We start from the raw sequence: 23,732 nt of genomic DNA, 5'->3' as shown, positions 1-23,732 counted from the left end.
TTGACTCTCAAAGAAAATTGTAACATGCCTTAGACTTTTAATCCAGAACACAGGGGAATGTTAGGACACCTATCTGGGCATATGGCTTTCTGGCATTATGGACTTTAAAGCAGGCTGTGGGCCTTGTTTGCCATCCTAGTCACGAATTATAGGTCATCCTAGTCTTAGTAATGGATTGAAAAAACTTTTAAATTGAGAGAATATGGAGGGGAAGGGATGCAGCACAAATCAGCTTGCTTTTTCAACTCGATTGTTCCAGACATGGGCCAGCAAATTTACAAGGAACTCCCAAAGAAAGTGAAATTTTATTTCTTTGTTTGTAGGAATGATAAATCCTGAGTGTCACTGAGAATTAGTTCAGAGAAAAGGGAGATTTGTTTGTTTTCAATTTCTACAATGAAGTTTTATTATTAACATAACCAAGGAAGGAAAGACATCAAGCAAGTAAACAGAACCCAGAAAGACAAACTAAAACCTTCATCGGTTGAACTGTTAGGAAGAGGATAGTGTCATTCCTTCATTGGAAGGAGGGATTAGGATGCAGAAGATCACAAGATCCTGCAGTTGTTTTTTGAGAGCAGAATTTTCCTTTATCCCTGTTCTTGATACCAATACCATATAGTAGAACAGAGCTGATTTGCATCTACACCTGAAAAACTTTGGGTTTAAAAATTTCCACTCATAGAGTGCATACAGAGGCCACAACAATCTTGTACAATGTTCCTGCACTGATATCTTCAATTCTTACAAAATTGGATAATTCACTCCAAGTCTAAACTAGGTAAGCACTTCAAGGATATCAGTTTAATTATGAACCATTAAAGGTAAACTAATATGTACCAGCTGACCTGTTTAGCCCTACATAAGTAAAGGTGACACAGCACGGCGAGGCATCGAATGCATGTCAGCCCTTTCCTCTATCAGCCCTGAGTAGCTGCAGTTCCACAAGGTGGCACTAATAAGATGCAATAAGTTGTCTGTATAACAGAAACTTCTTTTTTTTTTTTTTTTTTTGGTTAGATCTGTCAAAGAGCGTTAATTGTGAAATTGCTCAAATTGTAACACTGGAATGCTGGAATTTCAACCTATGTACTAGAAAATATCCCAGTTGCATGCATGTAAGGCAACAAAAAGTTGTAGGATTTTATCTCTAAAATATTTCACAGTTCTCAAAACACATTTCACATATAAATAGGATTTTCAAAAAAAAAAAAAAAAAAAGAATAAGATTCACTTTAGAGGCATATTCAGAGACCATGGCTTTCACTGTGTGCATGTGTTCAGGTAAGATCTGTACTTCCCTTTGTGCTGCAGTATAATTATACCACACATCAGTGTTCTTGGCTATATTATTCCAACATATTACATCCATCAAAAGTTCTTTAACATGTTTTAACGGTATAATTTATGGTCATATCTAAAGCAGATGATGAAGATCTCAGATTTTTCAATAATCTCCAGCCATGTAGCAAACTTTTTCTCCTTTTTCAAAGCTTGGATTAACATTGGACTGTAATGTGAACTCATTTTTAGAGTGGCATTAATTTCTATATTAGACTATAATTACATAAGCTATAATTAGACTATGAATTCCTAAGTTGGTGTTGGAACTTGAAGTTTGAGGTTAAATTATAGTGAATGAGAGACGTTAATGATAAAAAAAAAACTTTACACATAGAAAGTCTGGGAGGAATAATTCATTGTGGATACAAGACTAGAAAAGTAGCTTCAAGGACCTACTTCAGTAATCTTTAAACATACATTTCAATGAAAATAATTTTCTTTGATTCGAGGGGCGTTTCTTGTACTTTTAAGTGTCTTACTGAATCTGAGATTAAGGGCTAATTATGAAAACATTTGAGTAGATATTTTATCAAATACTTTCATATTTTATGCCTACAAATTCAAAGACATCTAAACAGGAATTTTCTTTTGCATCTAAATGTGGTCATTTGGGAGCTTCAATCTCACTGTGTTTCCCAGTTCTTTTTGCCCCAGGTCTATACATATTTTAGGAAAGTACCCAAAGCAAAGAGGTTTAAGTATCAGTGATAAAATGTAGTACATTTCCTTTGGTGTATTGGGCCACTACAAAGTGGCCCACTCAAAAACTGCCCTCATCTTGGATTTTCCTAACTTCACATAAAATTTGAGTTGTGTATTTTAACCTGTGTGTTGCCCATAGACTTTTTAAACTTCCCAAGACTTAGCAGCTGAATCGCTCCTGCTAAGATTATCTCTGTGTTTTTCCCAATTATTGTTAAGTGCAAAATGAATAAGGAGGCACAGAATCATGGAGAAAGAACAAAGTGTCCTGTCTCCTAGCTAAATGCCAGCTTTCCTTAAGCTTGGTATTCAGCAGTTTGAGTTAGGAATTTGCTCAGAGACACGAATTTAGATACCTCTTGTCTCACCATTAAACTTTCATTTAGAAGGTTAGAGGCACTACTGTCAAAGTCGTTTTGAAAAAGTCAAATCCTATTCAGCCCTTCACAAGAAACCCTTCAAGCATCGTGTCTTAGGAGTGACTCACACTGCCATGTCCAGCTGCAGAGAGCCACCGTTCTCCTCCATCCTATGTAATTGGTAGCAGACTTCATGACCCCATAGTTCTTGCCCATGGCCCTCGGCTCTTGGGAGCAATGTCCTGGTTGAGTTCGGGGTCGCATGAGCTCTTCCCAGAAGTTATACATGAGACCACCCAGTGCAGGAGGTGGTATGGGCAGGGAGGATGGCAAGATGATTTACCATGGAGCTGGGAGACATGCTGTGCTGCTTTTCCCCCAGGGACTAAGAAATAAAGGGCTGTCTCCCACTTTATTTACTGTCTGAACATAGCCTAATGGACCCTAAAAGTTCCCTCTGACACATCACTGTGAGTCTTGCGCTTGCTGGTAAACACAGAACTTTCTCTTATTCCTCTCTTTGCTAATAGAGCAAAGCTGCTTTACTTCTATAGACACAACCTAAATGGCCTGGGGCTTGGAAAACCTGACTTCACTTCAGCACGAGTGTGGACCGAAATTGGAATGAAACTCAGCATTTGGTGCTTCTTAGTGGCAATTCTAGGTGGTGTCCCAATGCGTAGGGTGTAGGGTTTTTAGATCACCCCTCTGAAGTTGTGTCCTGGGTTCAAACTGGTTGTAATTGCCTGCTGGCCTCAGTGAGTTCAGAGCAGAATCTGAAGTTTTCTTCAACTTTTTTCTTTCTTTTTCCTCCCGTCTAAGGAGACGTGCCCACAGCAGTAAGGAAACACATGCCTTCCGAAGTTTAACGGTGGCAGTTTGAAAACCACACAACATTTCCATGACCAAAAGGATTTAAGTGGTTTAAAAGCTATACTGACTAGGGTTTTTGAAGATGGAATGCATAACAGGATGTTAAAAAAAAAAGCTTTTATGATTTTATTCAGAAAAATAAGCTTAATTGGTAAATTATCCATTTGATTTAGATTTGATTTAGAAGTGTGACTAGGAAATGCAAACCACACACAGTTTTTCATCATAGCTGATAATCTTTTTGAACACATTAGTTGAAAAAATTATTTTCCAGGAATATACTAGAATTACTGACTTCTTTACTGCAGTTTCTCTTGGTCAATAGCAAAAGAGATCTCTGTGTCTTTAGCTTTAGTTATAATGGTCTGATTAAAATATTCTGAATTTCATCTTATGCTGTGTTATTTCTGTGTGTCCTCATAACAACAGAGGTTGCATGATGTGCTGAGATAATTTTTGACCCAATAAGGTTTTTTTGTGTGTTTTTTTTTTTTTCCTGATGTTAGGATAATATTTCTTATTGTTTTTAATGGTAGCCATAAAATGGTGAGATTTATCTTTGGAAAGAAAGAGATACAAGCAGATTCATCTTGGTCCCTTGGCTGACTTTGGGTTCTGTTGCAGGAAAGTTTAACACTGATCATGGTTTTTGCTAAAACTGCCTAGTTTCATCTGACTTGCTGACTCAATTTTCCAGCTGGTCCCTTATTCTATGCAGTTCCAGAAGAAACAATGGGAAAAAGAAAACTCTTTTGAGCATAACACCCCTTTGCCAAGCCAAGTAACAATTAAAAACTCCAATTTACATTGCAGTTCTTTATCTCTGTTAATTACCCAACAGTAAATCATATGTACTGGACTTTGCTTGTTGTCAATAATTAAATTTCTAGATTTTCTTTTATAGATTAGCTGCAGATTTGATGTGCTGCTTCTTTTCCCTTCATTACATACCGTTTCACAACTTGAGTCCAATGTTTCAGTGCAGTGTTTCATTTTTATATTTGAAAACAAATGCTAGACAGTCTCGTCTTATTGACTCATGGGTTTTGTACACAGACAAGCACACCCCTGTGACTGTTTCTTATTTACTAAATTAGCCACTTTTAATCATGTTAAAAGAGACATCAAGTCAGTCAGCTATCTTAGTTGTACTTTTTAGTGGGTTTTGGTGATTTCACCATCATCTTGAAGAAGAAAATAATTCGAAGGAAGTGTTTAGTGGGCACTAAGTTGTAACAGTTGTGAGTGCAGAAAAGAGCAAAAATGTTCCAAGGACCTTGTGAGCTGAGAGGTATTGATAGAAAATAACACTGTGATATTCAACTTGGAAAAATGTTCAATGACTAAATGGAGACAGAAAGATCCATTAGAAGGGATATAGCTGGCACTTTGTGAAAAAGGTCAAGGACAAATGGAGATGGCAAATCTGACTTGAATTTATAAGGTGATAGAGCAATAAAAAAGCAAATGAGATGCAGACATATCAGTTGACATCATGTAACTGCTATCAATGCTGATATTTTCAAGGTAATGGAAGGTTTTTTTCATCTGTCTTTATACATATGAGCTATGGGAGGAAAATTTTATCACATCGCACATGTACAATCATTCCCATACCTGTGTAACTAGAACTATCGTGGGCTTGAGTCATTGCTCAGGGGGAGCACGCTGTAGGGCACAGTTTTGGTGGAAATTTTCCCTGTATTAAAAAAAGAAAAATGTAATCAATCTGATAGACATTAGTTACATTAATTCAGCCTTTAGATACAGAAACAAATGGCTTATATGTATAAAGGAGATCAAAAGCTGTTGATTAAGAATGACATCCAGCACAATTTTTTTTTTGCCCTTCTTGCATGTAAGGGTCAACACTAATAAAGTTTCACCATTTGCTAGCTGCTGACTGATGATTTGGAGCTACTCCGAAACACTTGGTTAATATATAAGCTCCAATTTTGTCACACAGTTTTGCTTGCTTATCTGACAAATGAAGATCTGCCTTGGAATATGCTAAAAAAATATGAAAAGTTCTATAAATGACCAAGCAGCAGTCAGTAAGCAGTCCAAAGTAGGGTCTGCAAGTTTACATTGTAAATATTATTTAAAGAAAACATTAACTTATTACTCATTTATAGCCTCCTTGCAAAATAAGTGTAATATGTTTTAATTTTCAATATAGTCATCAAATGAGAGAAAAAAAAAGTCTGATTTTGTACTGTAATCCATGTTTTGTAAAGTGGGTAAGGTCCATAAAGAAACAGATGATTGAAAAGCAAAAACAGTCTGATCCTGGGCCATTTCTTATAAAGTACATGATAATAGTAATATGCTATTAAATCTGGTGGGGATTTTTCCCACCTTTTAAAGGATTGCTCAGCTTCTGAGCAAAATGTTCAGCCAGAAGCTGGAACATAACATTCCTATTTCATACGAATTGTAATTTGTGTACAGAATTACTTTTTCTTTGTTTTGGGTTTTTTTTCGTCATTTAGATCAGAAAAATTGAGGGGAAAATAATTTCTCAGCTACAGAGCTAGATTGGGCTTGCATTAACCAAACAGAATAGAATAAGGCTTGCAAAATGAATAAATATCAGGAGCTTAAACCTGAAAGTCCTTCCATAGAATTCTGTTGATCTAGCATAGTGATTTTGCTCTGGAGGTCAGAGCAAAAGGAGAATTTCTTTTTAGGGATATTTGAAAATTTCATACCTTTCTGAAATAATTTTATAACCTGAAAAAAACATTTTACATTGTTTTGAATCCTACATCCAACATCAATAAGAGCTTAGGTCAACTGATTTAAAAAAACTCTGAAGCACTCTAAAAAAAATCTGTAAATACTTCTTAGAGAATAACCCCTGTAAGAGCTTAAAAGCATCAAAGATTTATGAAAGAGTGTGCCTCCTATGAGCTTTCCTACTAATATTTTCCCAAAATATTCAGTAGGAATACATAAAATATCACAATACTCTTGTGGCAATTGTAGTGATGTAAAACAAGAATTTTACAGTTTTCTTTTAGTGTTCAAATATGTCAAAAATCCAAGCAACATTAATTAACTTGAGAGTAACAGCTAATTAATGACATTGAGTTATATGCATTTTTTTTCCAATTTGCATAGGTACGTGTGTTCACATTTTCTGTTGGTCAACATAATTATGACAAAGGACCCATACAGTGGATGGCCTGTGAAAACAAAGGTACTGCACAGTTCTTTGAGGTTATGCTTGGCTAGAGCTTTAGATAGGCAATAGCTTAAATATTATGCAAATACCACAGATTTTTCAGTCTGATTTAAGTTTTATTGTATTTTTGAGTGAACGTGGTTCATTCATGTAGTACTTCAGAATAAATTGGCATTCAGGAGTACAGTTCAGTACATTATTTCATCTTATAAAATAAAAAATATATAAATAAAGCCAAAAGAAACACACTATACACTATACAGTGCTTAAGAATAGCTAGCCCAGCCTGGCATGGTGATCTAGCATATGTAGACATGCAATGCAATGCTGACAAAAAAAAATCTTCCATTCATAAGCATGATAGTTTTCATAAAATTTAATTAGAATTTATAATTTAAATTAATTAGTATGAAGAGTTTAGCACCATCATATAATAAGATATTATTGTTTCTGCTTTAAATTTTAGGTTATTATTATGAAATTCCTTCCATTGGAGCAATAAGAATAAACACCCAGGTAAGTGTGCTTGCAGAAGGTAGAAGATAGTTGCAACACGAGAAAGTGGAGTAGTTTTCACTTCAGTCTATTAAACATTAAGACACATTACATTAAGAGCAGATTTCTTTTCTCTTTCCAGTAGTTGCAGTGAGTCAATGTACAGAGTGATCCCAGCTCCAGGATGCAGATGGCCAGAGTGGCTTGTGTGCATGCTGGTGCACCCAGCTGGTGCACGGGTGCATACTGGTGCATACTGGTGCATGAACGGTTGCATACTGGTCCTGCTGGTGCATGAACGCATACTGGTCATGCTGGCGACCGCTGCCGCGGGCTGACCTTGTGCACACAGCGTAGAGCTTGGACTCCGTGCTCTCTTGGACTCTGTGATCCCAGTCTGGCCTGCAAACGTGGGTGTCTGCTCACTCACAGGTGTTCTAGCGTGCTATGGAGATCACACACTGCACTTGCTCCTTCTCTGCATAAGGACTACAGTTTTCCTCCAGGCCTTGTATAAGCCCACTGCCATCCTTAGACACTTTTTTTTTTTTTTTTTTTTAAATAAATCTCTCCTGTTTTGACATTCATAGGCATTCTTTTTTTCCTGTTTAGACGTTCACAGGCTCTTCCTGCTGTACTTGTGTTTCCTACAGTGTCACTGTTGTATTATGTGGAGAAGGCTGCAGAGTGGTGTGAGGACATAACCCTGTGAAAATAATATCATGGCATTGAGCTGGGCACAAGCAGGGACCTGGCACCCTCCTGATTATTGGAGAGGTTCCTGGATGGATCCTGCCAATCTGGGAGAGACACAGCTGTTCTCCTTCTGCAGGGATGCAGGAGCAATTTGGCAGGCAGGAGCATAGATAATTGAGGACACAAGACCCAGGGATTACATGACATGACCCAAACCAACCCTGTAGATGAGCTTACATTCCTTTTCATTGTCAGAAAGGTCATGTATTTAGATGTTCAGAAAAGCACAGAAATCCAATAGCAGTAGATATGTCCTTCCGAAGTCAGAATGACATTTTTGGTGCAAATTATTTAGGCATGAATAAAAGTCCTTTAATTCTGTTAAACTCCTCCAGATAGGGTCTGGCAACTGGAAATGTTACTAAAATGTTAAGATGAACATGTAAGGTTGAAGCTTAAAATAAGTTTCATGGCATCACCTCATAACCAAAACAGAAGTCTGACATCCCACCAGACCACCAGCTTTATCCATATTCTGGGACTAAAGAAAGGCAAAGACTGCATGGTTTTAAATTTTTAATATTTTGTGTCAGTTGTAGTTAGGCAAATTCCTGCTGTAGAAGATAAGTGTTCCTGTTAACCTCTCACTCTCCACTGCCTGCTCCCTCTCCTGGGTTGAAGGTTCTGGGATCTAGCTGTAATTTCACTATTAGCAAACAATTTTTGAACAGAAATTTAAATTCTCACTTCTTGGAACGAAAACAGTGATTATAGTTCTGTAACCTGACTCTAAAATGTAGGGATTTCCTTGACAATAGGTACTGCCAATTGAAAACTGAGTTGTTGGCAAGTACAATTCCAAAGAAATACTTTATTGAATTATTATATTACTTTTGAACTTGGACATTAATTCTATTTTCATTGTATTCATTTCATTAATGTTTATTTTCTATGCTGTTTCTGGACTTAATCTAATAACTACTTCTGATGAATTTATTACACTTTTTGGCAGGAATATCTGGATGTTTTGGGAAGACCGATGGTTCTAGCTGGAGAGAAAGCCAAACAGGTCCAGTGGACAAATGTCTATCTGGATGCTCTGGTATGAACTGTATTTGTTTATCTCTGGCTAAGTGAGAATCTTCGTATGTGAAAGGCCTAGCAAGTCCATAACCAGAAGAACTGTCAAAATGTTAAAGCAGATATTTGGCATATAAAATTAGAAGAGGATATTTGTAGAATATTCATTTATCTCTAGAGTACCATTATCCACAGTCCTGATGACTCTATTTCCTACGATCCCAGACAGAATAGTCTTGCATTTCTCATTTCTGTACACTTAGGGAAATTTTTCTGAACAGCTCATACCGATATGCTCATTGTTGCTTTCACCTGCTATCCTCATAAGTGTCTTTAATCTTACCCAAAGAAACATAATTTATCCTATGATCAGATCCTTAAATGTAGGTCACTCGCTGGTGTCCTCAGACTAACAAAAGAAAAAAGAAAACTTTTCCAGTGGTTTACCTATGCTGTAGCAGAGATCATCAGTCATGCAATGAGGGTGATTGCATTAATTGGACACTGTATATAACGGGGAAATAAACAAAAAAGATAGAAGAAGCACTTTCGTTGCTGCTCAATTTATCACTTTGGTCTTGTAAAACAAACATATACAGGAAACTGCAAAATGCCAAGTATTATTAGCAGCAATGCATACTTTTGCTCTAGATAACTTTCTTCTGAGTACTTCTGTAAATTGCTGTTAAATGGTTATCCGAATCGTGTCTTTATCCAAGTTCACATGGTCATATAATGTCATGTCAAAACCCACTGTCAGCATTACTGTAAATTTTTTATCAACTCATCACAGAACTTTTATCAACTCAGAGCAGAACATGACACAGAGGAACCAATTTTTCTTTCTTTGGAATTTCAATGGCCAGAAGTTCATTAACCACATTTTCTTGGTTGCCGCTGAGGTTCTTACTGGAAGCATTAAGGATGTGATGACAAAAGTTCATATATTCTGTGAATATCCTGTTGTAAAGCCAAAGCTGTGGTGCAGGATAGAGAAAGATCTACCTAACTAAGCAAAATGAGAGGGATACCCTCACTCTTCTCTCCTGTTGGTCTCATTTCAGTTGGTTAAAGTCTTCTCTGCAAGCTTTTCTGTGTGCGTTGTGTATGTGTGAGTGTATATATATACATGTGTATGAACACAAATATATATATATATATATAGAGAGAGAGAGGTTCTTCTCCTAATATATTTATTGATCTCAACTATTAGTGCAAGCTAATAGTTGAGATAAAAGCTGAAACAGAGGACTTACCCATCACAGGTATGACAGCCCATGTGGGTGTAATCCACTTTGGGGCCTCTTCTCATTACTAGATTTAGCCATGATTGGGGCTAATTTGCCACAATATTTATTTATCTTGAATTCCTTAAGGCAACCTCATGTAGGGTTTGCCATTGCCTTGCTTGTGATGCACTGCAATTTCTTCTATCCTTTTTATCCTACTGGGTCAGGTGCAAAACGTGTTTCAGGAGGCTGCGTTCCAATTCAGCCTACCAGAGACACTCACTTTTCATGAAACCCGGTTTAAGGTTCAAGTACAGGTTATGAAATCCTGAAGACCAATACTCATTTGAGGCTGTCCTTCAAAATGGTCTCTGATAATTTGATATATTTTTGGCAATTCACAAGTCTTCTCTCACTCTTCGCCTTCAGAGTTCATTAACAGTGTTGCTCTGGGATTAGTTTCTGCTAGACAATCCTAGAATTTTCAGATGCTTTTATTTTTTTCTAGTTATTCTTAATTTATCATTACTATTATTTTCAAACTGTCTTCTCTAACTATAGATTTTGGGGCAATTTTCTTTTTAACCTGAGTCTTATCCATCCCCTCATCCCGGTTCATTATGTACCCCTTTAATGCTTGTTCTTTCAAATAGTCATTTCATTTCTTCAGATTATCTCTATTTCTTCCTTTTTTATTCCCTAAAAAAATGCATTTCTTGCCTCGTCTTGCTCACTGTAACCTTGCTAACAAATCTCCCTGCCTTTCATTTGGTATACAAACTTAAGCTCATGAAAGATGGATGAAGGTTGGAACAGGTGCTATAGGAGTGGGAATGCAGAGAGTTTATTTTGTTAAAGGGATTAATAAAATATTTTAGTTGATATTATTCAGATTAAATGAAGGCAGAGAAGTGATAAGAATCTAACTTAAAATACATAAGAAAAATAAGCATCAATAAAGAAATGAATTTTTGAAATTAGAACAACCTTTAGCACTAAAAAGGTAGAATTGCCTGTGGACAATTTAGGAAATCAAACCGTTTCTGACTATCTAAGCATATTTTTTCCTGATTCAGATTATCAGTACATATTGCCACTGTTAATAAAAGTAAATTAAATTTCTTATATCCTTCCAAGTAAGTGAAAATTCTTCACTGCAATACCTGTTAGAAGAGTCTATGTAATTTTGCAAAACTGCTTCTGGACATTATAAGAAGACATTGTAAAGCAGTGATGATATTTTGTTTGATTTTTTTTTCCATGTTACCTCTGTTTGTATGTGTTACTTTTCTGCATACTACTTTTAAGTTTGGTTTGGCTAAATTTTTTTTTATTATTTCTACTAACTGAATTTTGTAGTACAGTGAAGACTGTAAGTATTAATGTGTTTTTGTAATATTGAGGTCTTATTACATCCTCAATTATTGCATGCCATCTATTTTTTAAAAGAAATGTATTATTCATATTTGTACACAAAAATGTAATCTCAGCTTTATACACATAGTTAATATTACTGCTTTTCCTTTTCACAAACTGAAAATCAAGACTGCAATCTAGTGTTCAGCTACAGTAATCTGTGCATAGTTTTAATATCTTATAGTTTAATATTTGTTGTAAAACTAAAAATCCTTTTTTCCCCCTCTGTGTGTGACTGTTTCTTAGGAGCTGGGCCTTGTGATCACTGGAACTCTGCCTGTCTTCAATCTAACACAAGGACAAAATAATAAAAGAGTAAGCTGTTACTTTTAGCAAAAACAAGAGAAAAAGTATTTTCAGTTATTTGAATGAAAGTTAATTCCATAGTTCTTGAGGAGTGTATAATTCCTTAGAATGCCTATTGTTTTGTGCAGCAGCAACAAACAGGTCATCGCGAGTTGTCCGATAACTGCCTGGGAAGCAGGAAACACAGCCCGCCCGGCCTGGACATTGTGGGTTGCAGGCCATGGTGTCCCCTGCCCTGCCTGGGTGACCTCCTGGCAGCAGGGCTGCCTTAAGCACTCAGGAGATGGGAAACAAATGATAATATTATCCAGGCCTTTCCAAGAAAGGAAGCCCAAATAACGTATTCTTTTTAAACTTAGTCTTTGAAGATAGGATTTTTCAGGCTAAAAGGCAATGATCTGGGAGTTCAAATTCAAATGAATTGACAATAATGATTATAGAAAATATCGCTCTGTATACAATATTAAAGTAATTATTTAATAAATATAGTTGTATTAAATTATATTAAACAAACACAATTCCCCATCTCTATTACCGTCTGATGTTAAATCAAAATATATTTTTGCAAAATCAAAATGCTACTCTTTTCAAATCAGACTTAGAATACGTTTTATAGTGTATAATAATATGCAGTTGACATAATACTCATGTTCATTCAGGTCACCTATTACATCTATTACACTGATATTAAAAAACCTGATATAAATGTGTTTTCATGTTACAGTTACCCCTTAAAGAAGCAAAGAATGCGAAAGTTTAGCCAAGATATTCTTTTATTTCATTTCTCAGAGATTACATAGCCTCAGAATGAGTAGATATGAGTTTGATCAGTATCATTTATTTTATTTGCTTTCATTTTATAAAAAAAAGTTTTCATAACCTCATCTAAAAGATAATGCCTGGAATTCCCTGAATCTGCTGTCTGCTTTGTTTCTACCTGAATTTTATAGTGCACACTACATGATGCACTTTCCAACACATATTCCAATTTTTTCATATAAGAGTAAAAATATGAATGCCTTGATAACATTTCACCAGTATTTGTTGTTGCCATGAAAAGCAACATAAAGTTATTAGCACTGTAGCCCATTTCCTCCATTTATAGAGTCTTATATAATTAATGTCCACTGCTCTTTGCTGCTAGTGTTCCAGAATGTTCCCATCTGAAAATAATTCTGTTAATAGGTTTTGATAAAGACCTTAAAATTCAAGCATTTGCAGTATCTTTTTCTTTTATTCAGGGAAGGCTGTAATGAGTTTAGTAACTGATGTTCACTTCGATAAGCAATTTGCATATTCTGTTGTGAATCTTGAATATATTGAATATTATTTTGAATCCCTTTGGATATTATTAAAACTATTCAGAAAAGAAAGATAAGTAAATGTACAGCTTTTTAACTAGTATCTGGCATGCAAGCGATAAAGGCAAAATTAAGATTCATGGACTCTTGCAGTTACTTTGCATTTTAAATAGGCCAGACGTACTAACATTTTGGAATCTTGTCTAGAATCAGCTAATTCTTGGAGTAATGGGGGTTGACGTCTCTCTGGAGGATATTAAAAAACTGACGCCACGATTTACGGTGAGTGGCCTTTGTTGGTGGGTTGGCGTTGTGTATGATTTCTTGGCTTCCTCTTTCTGTCCAGTACAGTGCTGATGGGAAGCAGGTCAGCTCCAAGCTTCTTTTCATATATTCTTTTTTGTTGTTGGTTTTTGGGTACTTTTCTCTCCAGCCATATTTGTGCTGTTGTGACAATTGTCCATCCAGATGTTTCTGTAAGAGCCAGCTTTTACATGGGGCTATATTCCAGAAGCCCCGAGGACCACACACTTCCATATCACCATATCTATTGCCCTGTAACCTATGGCACTGCCGCACTGTCAAGTAATATCACAGTCTAGACTACAAAATCATGGTAGTTCATCATTTATATTTCGTATTTGTACAGGATACTTCCTTACAGAAAGGCTCTTAAATGAGCATGGCTGTCATGTTCTTAAATGAACACTACACATTGGGATTGCTTTATATATTCAGACATCCAGCTAAAGAACTCCTAGGAAAATATCCATTGCTGTGGAACATAAAACCCAGCAAGCAAATGAGCAGGGTGAGTTTCACCAGAGACCAATGCAATGTCAGGCACGTAGGACAGAATAATTCCATGCTGCATATAGGCAGGCAAACAGCAGGAGAGGACCTGGGGATCCTGGTGAAGGACAGGTTGAACATAGGTCAGCAGTATATGCTTAGAGTAAAGAAGTTCAAAGGTGCACAATGCACCTGTGAGTCCAATTTTGATCTCCCCAGGATAAGAAATACATTGACACACTGGGAATACCGGGGTCCAGAGCTACTGAGGTGGTTGAAGGTCATGTAAATTACAACGTGTGAGAAGCTGAGATGGATTTATTCAAACTGAAGAAGAAAAGAAAAGCAGGAATGTAATTTTACATTCCTCATCTACTCAGTGGGAGGTTCTGGAGAAGATAGATCTAGATTCTTCTTGGAAATTTGCAGCAAAAGACAAGAGGCAACCAACATAGTTGTGTCAAGGGAAAATACAACTGGAAATAAAAAAGAAATCATTGTGAAAATATAAGTCACTAAAACCCTGGTGCAGCTTGCCCAGGGAGATGATGGAGTCTCTGTCCTTGGAGATATTCAAAGTGGATCTTCTGCAACCTCACTTAAGCCCTGATTTTGAAATTAAGCTCTGCTTTCAGCAGAGGGTGGGACCACATGGCCTCCATAGGTCTTGTTAGCTTAAGTTATTCTCTTGAGTTTATAAAAAAGTAAACCTTCAAAAATGTATCATCTTCTACATTAGGACCACACATATGTCATAATGTTCAGGACAGTTTATTTTTCATGTTCTTACCTTTGTTGGGAAACAATCTTATAAACTTTTCTTATTGCTATATGTAGCACTTATATATAACATATAATCCTAAATAATCCTTCTTTCTTCCAGCTTTGCCCAAATGGATACTATTTTGCAATTGACCCTAATGGGTATGTGCTACTTCATCCAAATCTCCAACCAAAGGTATGAAAAAGTCTAATTTAAGCCTCTATTGTGTGGGGATATAGTCAGAAACAACTGAAGCACCTAAACTCTACCTAAAGTGTCAGTGTTTGGTTGTGGGGGTGGCAAGAATGTTTCAGGTTTGGCTCCTGTAATTTAGTTATAAATAAAATAAGAAAAGAGTTTATTTTACACATATACATGTGTGTGACATGCACATACAGATTAATGCACATATTCATAACAAAATAGCTAAGGCTAGCTGCAGTATCATTCTGAAGTAATTCTTGGGGTATGTTACATGATGTCCTGTAAACAAAGCGAGGAGTTTATTAGTGAACATGTTCATTTTACAGTGCTTTCTCTTTTTAGAAATTGGGCTTTCTTATTGACAAAGCTTCAGAAATCAGAGACAAAGTTTTATCTTTTTTTTTTTTCATATCAGAACTTTAAGAGCTTATGTTTTAGCTAAGGGTTTCTTCATATCAATATATTCCCTGTGTAGCAGAATATTTCAAAAGGCTTTTATTTTAATTCCATACTTTCAGCAAATGTCCCTCAGGGGGGTCCATATTATATGCATGCATCATTCTGTAGATATGATGTTTCTGGCCACAAATTGTTGACCTCTTGGCTGTGCAACTGTCCTCTCTTGTTCCTTCATTAGAAAGTCCTACTATAGCTACAAGGGGAATATCAGATGGACTTTTTCAGCACTTCATCATGCTTAACTGTCATAGACAGGCAGAGAAGCAATGATGAACTCATCTACATGCTGCAGTGATGGATTTAATTCTCAAGCTAGAGGCAGTCAGCTTTATGAATATGTCCTGTGAATTAATTTTCTGCTAAAGTAATGAGCATGTTTCAAATCTTTTGCCAAGTGTGTAACAAAGTGGGGGACAGGAGATGAGGGAAGGTCCTTTTGAAGAAGAGAGAGAATTACTCAGTCTTAACCGATAATATTTAAGTTTTGTCTGTTTTTGTTCCATCTGACTAATTTTGAAAGTACCCTTTTAAAAAGAAAAATAAAGGAAAATAAGGATTTTCATAATTATATACATATATATGTATAGAGAGAGATTTTATAATTTACCTGTGCTTCAGGTTTTGCAAATACGCATTAGGTCTTGATAATATTGCCAAGAAAAGTGGAAGTTTTGATATGGTGATTCAGTTTGTTGAATTATCCTCAAGCAAATAATTGCATCATTATTGACTGATCCATTTCCTCGTTAGAGGTTATTGGGAACTCAGAGGTTGGAGAGTGGTTTGTCTACCTTTTCTTAAAGACAAGGAGACGAGCCCTTTCTTTAACAGAAGGAATGCAAATTGCAGCAATGTAGTAGCTTTATTTTAGGCACAGTTGTGTGAGGAGCTGATATACTTTGTTATTTAAACGGACTCAGAAGTTCAGAGATGCTTTCAAATGCATTTCTAATGTTTAATTTGGAATATGTTTAATAATGGATATTTTATAAGTATTATTTTGTGTTTTATGTTTTAAAATAATGTCTAAATGTGATATTAAGCATATGCATTATTATTATTGTTATTGTTGTTATTAACAGTTACACAGACTAGACTTTTTCACTCCCAGTTTGTTTGGGGTGGTGCATGCTATTCAGACTGATACAAGAACTACGTTTTAAAACTAAGGTACACTACAAAGACAGATGTATATTTAGACCTCATGGACCTTCTTTAACACGTCATATTAATTGTAGTTGAATCTCCTGGTAGCTGTTAACGTATTAACTAACAACATCTTAACCCTCCTTGCCAGCAGTTTTTCCATAGATGTAAACTAAAACATAACTACGTCTTTACCTTTGAAGAGGTGAGGGTGTATCAAACTGCCAATAGTTCCTTCTTCTGAATGCCTTCTGCTTTCCTCCTTAAAATCTGTCACCTGGAATGAAAACTGGTACAACACAATTAACATTTTTGAGAAATTTTATTGCAGTATCATCTCATAAAAAAGCCCCTTGAAACTCTAAACTTATTAAATGGGCTACACAACCAATGAAATCTAACAAAAGATGATTTCAAAAGCAGATTAAAAATGTCAGGAATTTTCCTAACATGTTTTTATTTGTACATGAAAACTACATGAAAACATAATAAAAGAAGCCTTTTAAAAATTTTCAGTTTAATTTAGTCCTAAACTGTGTAAGCATTTTTTTTTTTCAAAGTGATTGTAGTGGTGGATTGCCTTCTAAAAGAAATACTTAATTTTGCATTTTTTCTGTCATTTTTTGTGTATGTGTGAACACATGTTTCCCCATCATCCTGAGAAAGCAGCAGAATATCCCACCAAATAAATGTAGTCACTGAAATAAGTGGAGCTAGTTTGCACTAAGCCTGTGTTTAGATTATTGGATTTGAACTGGATTTAAAAATAGCAAATAGTCGAATTTCTGGATATGTTCTAAAGGTTGAAATCCTTTTCTCCTTTTTCCTTAGAGTTCTAATCCACATCCTTTCATTATTAAGTTTAAAAATCCAGATGCCTGCAGTAGGGTCCAGTATTTTTGTTTAAAAGAAAACTAGGGGGAGTGTTAGTTTTAAGAGTATATTAGCAGGCAACCAAAAGTGACCGTTATCTTTTTCTTTATTCTAATTCTGGCAAAACACGTGTGATGAAGAGCTCTGTTAATTTGATGCATTTTGTTTTGCATATGCCAATTTTCTGTTTGCTTCAACAAAACCTGTAATTCTGTCAAAGAGCTCAAACTCTCGGTCAAAATGAGCTTCCAGGAAAATGCACGCTGGACTTCATAGGCGCTGAGAGAAGACATTAGTTCTCTAAATGGTCTGTTTACTAATAGTGTGAAAGTATAAACTACTGCTTTTTTTGTTACTTTAGCATATTGGTGTGGGCATACCAAAAGTTAATTTGAGAAAAAGGAGACCCAATGTACAGGTAACTTTGGATGGAGGTGACTAGTGCATTAGAGTGCATAGACTGGAAATACGTCTAGAAAGCTGCTGCCCTGCTTTACTAGGAAAAATCTAACTAGGGAACTGTTTACTCTGCCAAACAGCTTCCAAAGCATGAAGCTTGCATCCTTCCTTGTTGAAATAATAGAAAACATATTACTGACTGTAGCGAGTTTTGTTAAATTATGGTGCTTTACTAATAGGTGCTAATTAGAGCTATGCTGTAAAAACTACTCTTCAGATTTTGAAAAGAAATTGAAGACTAGAGGAAAAGAAAAAAAAAGGAGACTGCTTGTGCTAGCTTCACTTTCATAAACTCCAAGTTCAAGGATCATTTATTACCAGGTGTTACTGTGCAATGTATGCTGTATAACACTACAGAATTTGAATCTCATGTTAACTCTTTTCTGCAGAAGCTGGAGCATACATTTTGTCTGTTATTTACAACAGGTTTCTCTGATTAGCAAGCCCAACTCCATTGAGGATTAAATGCTGTCAACTCCAGCCAGGAAAAGGCAATTAATAACATTTATGTAATGCAGTCCGTGGGCAGAAAACAATGGAAACAGAAAAAAAAATCATTAAAGGAATATATCAGCTATGTAAATAGCAAAATAACAAAATAACAAAATTACATACATTACAACATGTTAATGTCTCCCACATCTGGGAACAGACTGTAGGGTCTTCAGGTGCAGAAGCCGGGGGCTGGAGGTCCTGATCTCGCACAAGTCAAGGGCTTTGCTGAACCCAGTGACTGTGCCCACACTGCACCTAGCAGACGCTCTCTGCACTAAATTCATATTTCACACACTGGAGAAAGCCAGAACACAGGAGAATATAGGCACTTCTCCAGCCTCCTTCCAGCACCCAAGGTGTTGCTGCTTCCCTTGGCATTAAAGCCATGTATTGTGAAAGCCCAATGGCCCATATGGTCATTACCAGGGCAGGGATGGATAAGAGCTCAGCGACTGCACCTCAGATGCCTTCCCTAGTATTTGTGAGAATACTGAGTTGGGTGCTCAAAAGCACCCAACCATGGCATTTTAATGAACTTATTTTTATGTTGCTGCACCAGTTCTTTCTTTCTTTGTTTCCTTCCTGATTTGCCATTGAAGTAATAGATCTTCGCCTTTCCTTTTCATGCTAGAAATGGATCGTGCTCCCTTTATTTGCATGCCTCATTTGCTAGTGATTTACCCTTGTTTTGTTTAATTGAGTTGTGCTAGTTGATGTAGTGGTGGTGTGCTTGGTTTAGTCATGTCGTGTGCATGACTGGATAGGAGAAGAGCAAACTGAGCCGTAAGTTTGTTTCTTCATGGCTTGGAATAAGTCCCTCAAAATGGCAACCTAGGAAGAGAAAAATATGGAGCCCAAATACGGTAAATCTTCATTCCTGAGGAAAAAAAAAAAAGGGGGGGGGGGCGGGGAATAGTCTTCCCTTTAAAGTACTGCACTAGAAACTACGTTTCTATTCTAATCTCTAACAGATTATGTTGTGCCTTGGGCACATCACATCATCTGTTTATACTTAGTCTTCTCATCTATTAAAAAAACATTGATAAGTACCTTATAAAGGTGGGGATGGAAAGTAACTCTAGAGTAACTCCAGGAGAATTGCTTAATGAGTACTTGAATTTTGACAGATTGTTAATGTTGACTGTTTTCTTTTTGGGACTCCTTAACTATGGCTAACCCAGGTTATCATTTGAAATAAATAATTGACCTTGATTGGATGTGATGGCGCTTTTTTTCCTTTTTATTACCATTTCTTTTCTTTTCTGTTTCTTTGTGTGTTGGAATGGAATGTGATCTTCACAAATGCCACTTCTTCCATGACAATGCCTTCATGCATGCTGTTTGGGTTTGACCATGCTTTCATTATCCATTGCATGTAAGAAAATGCATTTTCTTCATTTATTTTTACATTTTGGCCTTTTTGCTATTTATTTTAAGAGGGTGGTTTTGTTGGGGGAGGAAAAAAGCACTGAATAACAAAAGATAAATTACACTGAATGTTTAAAGTATGGGTCTTTTAGAATTAATATATATCTTATATTGAAGTTACTAGTTTTATTTATCCTATATAAATAAAAGCATACACATTCCTTTGCAGTTATCAGTAGAGACGTAGGAAAAAAATAGTCAGAATCTTTTGTCTGAAGTATTTCCACTGCATATTTTCTTTCTGAGAATACTTTTTTTCTCATGGCAGACAATAACACTTACCTGCCAAGAAAATGAAAAAAAAAAATCCATATATCCAGTAGCAGGTCCTTTTGTTCCTCAAAAATATAAAGGAACAATCTTGTATCTTTTTATATTATTTTATATTGAAGTCCTGGACATTGGGAGTACAATTAAACACTTAATACTCTAGACTGTTACCTTAAGGCATCTTTTCCCAGCTATTTAGGATTTTCTTCCAGTAGAAACTGAAAATAAAAAACAGAAAATAAAGGTAAAATTTAAGGAGAATCCTGCTTGCACTGTTTGATAGAATAGTCACCTGTATATTTGTCACACCAAAGTATCTTGTATAATCCTAATGAATCTAGCTTATTAGAATAAAAAGACTAAAAAGTCAAGTTTTAAATGAAGCAACTTAAATCTACTCAGTAAATCTGTTACCATAGCTGAATCACTGAAAGCTCATAAAGAAGCTATTATCACAAATTTCGTTAGTCTTGAAAGAACAGTGTCCACCAGTAAGTGTTTGTATTACTCATACCAAAACCAGGGCAGAGTTACTGAGAGACTTAGCCTTAAGATCCTGTGCTATATAAACTGTACTATTATACAATGCAAATTATTTTCAATCAGAATAGAGAAATAAACCTGGGCTTTACTCCTCTTCTAATCTAGCATATGAGACCACTTCTCAGCAGTGCTTGGCTGAGTGATCAATGCGTTCAAACCTCACAGGGGCTTGGGACAGTCCTGCAGAGCTGACCATCAACTCGATGGTTCGTTAGTTATAATTAGCAAATCCACTGTTACAGTGGCTGCCTCTTGTTGAACCTCAGTCTAGCCAGGCATCCTACAAGCAACTCCGCAGTCTGCAAAGTGACAAAAATGCGCTGTAGTGTAATTGTCCCATTTTCCTGGTCAGTCTTTCCCTCTTCTGCTCAAGAGGCAGAACAAGTTGCTGTCCAATGCGTCCGGACCCTTCTTCTCCCATACTACAAGTTGTGACAAACCAGCCACTTCTTAGCACAGCACCACCAGTGACAGAAGGTGGCCAGATATAAGCCCTGGGCGTTAATCTCATTCTTGCTTGCCCCATTACCCTCTTCATTAAACAACATGAAATAAATGAGAAGGGGCCACTAGTAATTCCTTACACTGTCAGGAATTAAAGGTGGAAGGGTAAGTAAGTTTAAATAAATGAGGGGATTAGAGTGACTTCCAGCAACCTGTTTGTAATGTTACAACATGCCATCTTTGTTGTTTGATCGTTTATTATCTTTTGCTTCAGAACCCTAAATCCCAGGAGCCCGTGACACTGGATTTTCTAGATGCGGAGTTGGAGAATGATATTAAAGTTGAGGTGAGAAGAGCTGGTTACTCAGTATCTCTTGCTGCATGGAATGTTTCCCTAAACAATCCCTGAAATATTCTGGATTTTCAGTGGGAATTTGCCTCATAAATTTTAATTTGAAATTGTTGAAGGTTATGAATTTAGAGAGATAAAGTTATAATGCTAATTTTCTAGAAAATAACTTGAGTCTCTATATTCTTCTTAGGCAAAGACAATGGATTTTATTTCTCTCATTTTGAAAGAAACCATAGATGTTATTTAAATAATAACTATCAATTTGCTTTGCTACATGGGGATTCCTTTTTGTTTGTTTTATAATATTTTAAAAGCAGGTAACTCTTAAATAGGATATGAGTACATTACCTGAAATACTTAAAAAAATATTTTTCCTATTTCTTGTTAGTGCAATGTGCTGCATTATTACTATGATAGGAAAACAAACAAACAAACAAACAAGCAAAAACTAAGAGCCAAGTTATGACTGACAGCAATGTGATTTCTTATGTATCTTTCCGGTTAAAACACTATGAGGCAAAATGACACAGAAGTACAGGAACGCATTTGATATGGTAGACAAAGCTCATTCCTCATACCCACCAAAATCATATTCACTTTAATACCGAATGTCAAGAGTGTACTTAATATGATGATCTTGCTATGCAAAATGAATTGGTGCTTCACAAATCTAATAATTCAGTATATATTTGTATTGAACAAGTTCTATTTTCTAATTAGAGCATTCAGAAAATAATAAACTGTTTGTAAAAAGCTATGACTTTCAAATGCTTTACTATTTTTTAGTTCCTATAAAATACCTAGAATCATTGAAAATACTAATTATGTTATGTGGAACACCTAATCTTTTTGCTTGGGTTGTGTCTTTATTTCTGTTGTTGTTGCTGTTCTTGCCTATAGATTCGGAAAAAAATGATAGATGGAGAAAGTGGAGAAAAAACATTTGAAACATTGGTCAAGTCCCAAGATGAGGTAAGAAAGCAACACAGGTTATTATGTTTGTAGGAAAAAAGGTAATAATAATGTGAAACCATGAAAAGATATTCATTTTGTAATGTCATTTTATGTTCTCCTGCCTCCCTCCTTGATTTCCACTTTGTACTTGATTATAGTAAACAGAATTATGTATTTATTCAGAAATACATTGTTTTGTTCTCACTTTCTTTTGTTCACTGTTAATTAGGCAGCTGTTGATGAGGTCTTGCATTCTGTTCCCCAAGCAAACCCAGCTGACTTCTTCACATGAATCCCAAAACAAAATACTAAATGTGCTTAGGGAGGTGGATGAGAATGGGACTGTTAGACTGTTAATTTCTATTTTGGTTGAATGGGAACAAATTAATGGGGAAAATATAGTTGCAACATTTGTAAAGCTTGAATGAAGACCATTTGGCATAGGCTAATTAATCTTACAGTTACATTATGTACTTGTGTTTTCTAAATAACTTGTTTGGTTCTCTTTATTTGCTTTTCCAAAATCTTGATTTAAATTAAGATTGCTGCTGGTTTGGTTTGCTCTAACAAGGAGGAGTTGCTTCCTAGCAGTATGAAGTGCCTGTATTTGCTATGGACTCTTGCATGTATGCTCTTACCAAAGTTCCCAAGAACAAATACGAAGAGGATAAATTATGGCCAGAGTGTGCCCCACCGGTACAGTTCCACAACAGCATTCTGAAATTGTTATATTTTGAAAGCAGACTAGCTTGAAGAGGGCTGGTTTAACATTTTGTCAGAAGAAACATGAAGAGAACATAAAAAATAAGTATATAACAAACATTACATGACCTTTACGTATATGTGAACACCATACCAGTACCAAGCAGAGTCGTTAGAGCGTGTGCAACTAGTTCTTCATGTGTAGCATTAACTGCCCTGGTGGTCTCCAGTTGCCTTGGTGTCTTCAACAGCTCTGCTAGGTTTACATTTAAATAGCAGAATACTCCAGGAAATAAATTATTCTCTTGAGTCATATGCTACAGACTCAAACAGTTAAATTGATAGGAAGTCAACGTAAGTCCTGAGAATTGATTTTTCTTTTAAATTCTGACAAAAAAAAATGGGAATTCAATACTTACCTTCCATTCAACATTATTAGATGGCAGTCACTCTCAAGCTTTGCTTTAAATCATGTGCAGATCACACCAAGTTACCCAACACTGAGGCGTTCCTACAACCAGTCTTCTGAATCTGTTATGCACGGGATGAGGGAAGATTCTTATAAACTTTTTCTCAATTTGGTACCAAAAAAAATAATAAAAAAGTAATGTCAAGTCTCTTGTTCCCAGATGTTTAAAGTGCCCAAGCAAAGGTGGAAGGGAACTTAACCCTCATCTTGCCTCCTACTGTGAACCCAGATTTCTTCCTCTGCTCTGAGGGAAGGAGGTCATAGCCATGGGCTGCTGCTGGTGGTGATGGCTTCAAGGCCCAGCATGTTATGGCTGCAGGCCACGAGAGACACTGTAGTGCTGCTGGGCCTGAGGCTCGATAACTACTATCCTAAAGGCTTGATAACTTCA

General features: G+C 36.1%; 1 protein-coding gene across 3 annotated transcripts in view; it reads left to right on the top strand.

Annotated features, from left to right (window-relative positions):
- The window catches only part of CACNA2D1 (calcium voltage-gated channel auxiliary subunit alpha2delta 1), a 341,896-nt gene that overhangs the window by 282,354 nt on the left and 35,810 nt on the right, over positions 1–23,732 (top strand). For all 3 annotated transcript variants that reach the window (XM_088523514.1, XM_088523513.1, XM_088523511.1), the window contains exons 13-20: positions 6,402–6,480; positions 6,932–6,981; positions 8,669–8,758; positions 11,628–11,696; positions 13,196–13,270; positions 14,664–14,738; positions 21,139–21,210; positions 22,117–22,188. In XM_088523514.1, coding sequence (XP_088379640.1) covers positions 6,402–6,480; positions 6,932–6,981; positions 8,669–8,758; positions 11,628–11,696; positions 13,196–13,270; positions 14,664–14,738; positions 21,139–21,210; positions 22,117–22,188 — 582 coding nt within the window. The remainder of the gene's footprint in view (positions 1–6,401; positions 6,481–6,931; positions 6,982–8,668; positions 8,759–11,627; positions 11,697–13,195; positions 13,271–14,663; positions 14,739–21,138; positions 21,211–22,116; positions 22,189–23,732) is intronic.

The sequence above is a fragment of the Tinamus guttatus genome, unplaced genomic scaffold (genome assembly GCF_059628265.1).
Source record: "Tinamus guttatus ecotype Peru unplaced genomic scaffold, ASM5962826v1 Tinamus_guttatus_pri_ptg000193l, whole genome shotgun sequence".
NCBI classification, from domain to species: Eukaryota; Metazoa; Chordata; class Aves; order Tinamiformes; family Tinamidae; genus Tinamus; species Tinamus guttatus.
Note: the sequence above shows the minus strand (reverse complement) of the source record. Positions and strands in the feature narration are given on the sequence as shown.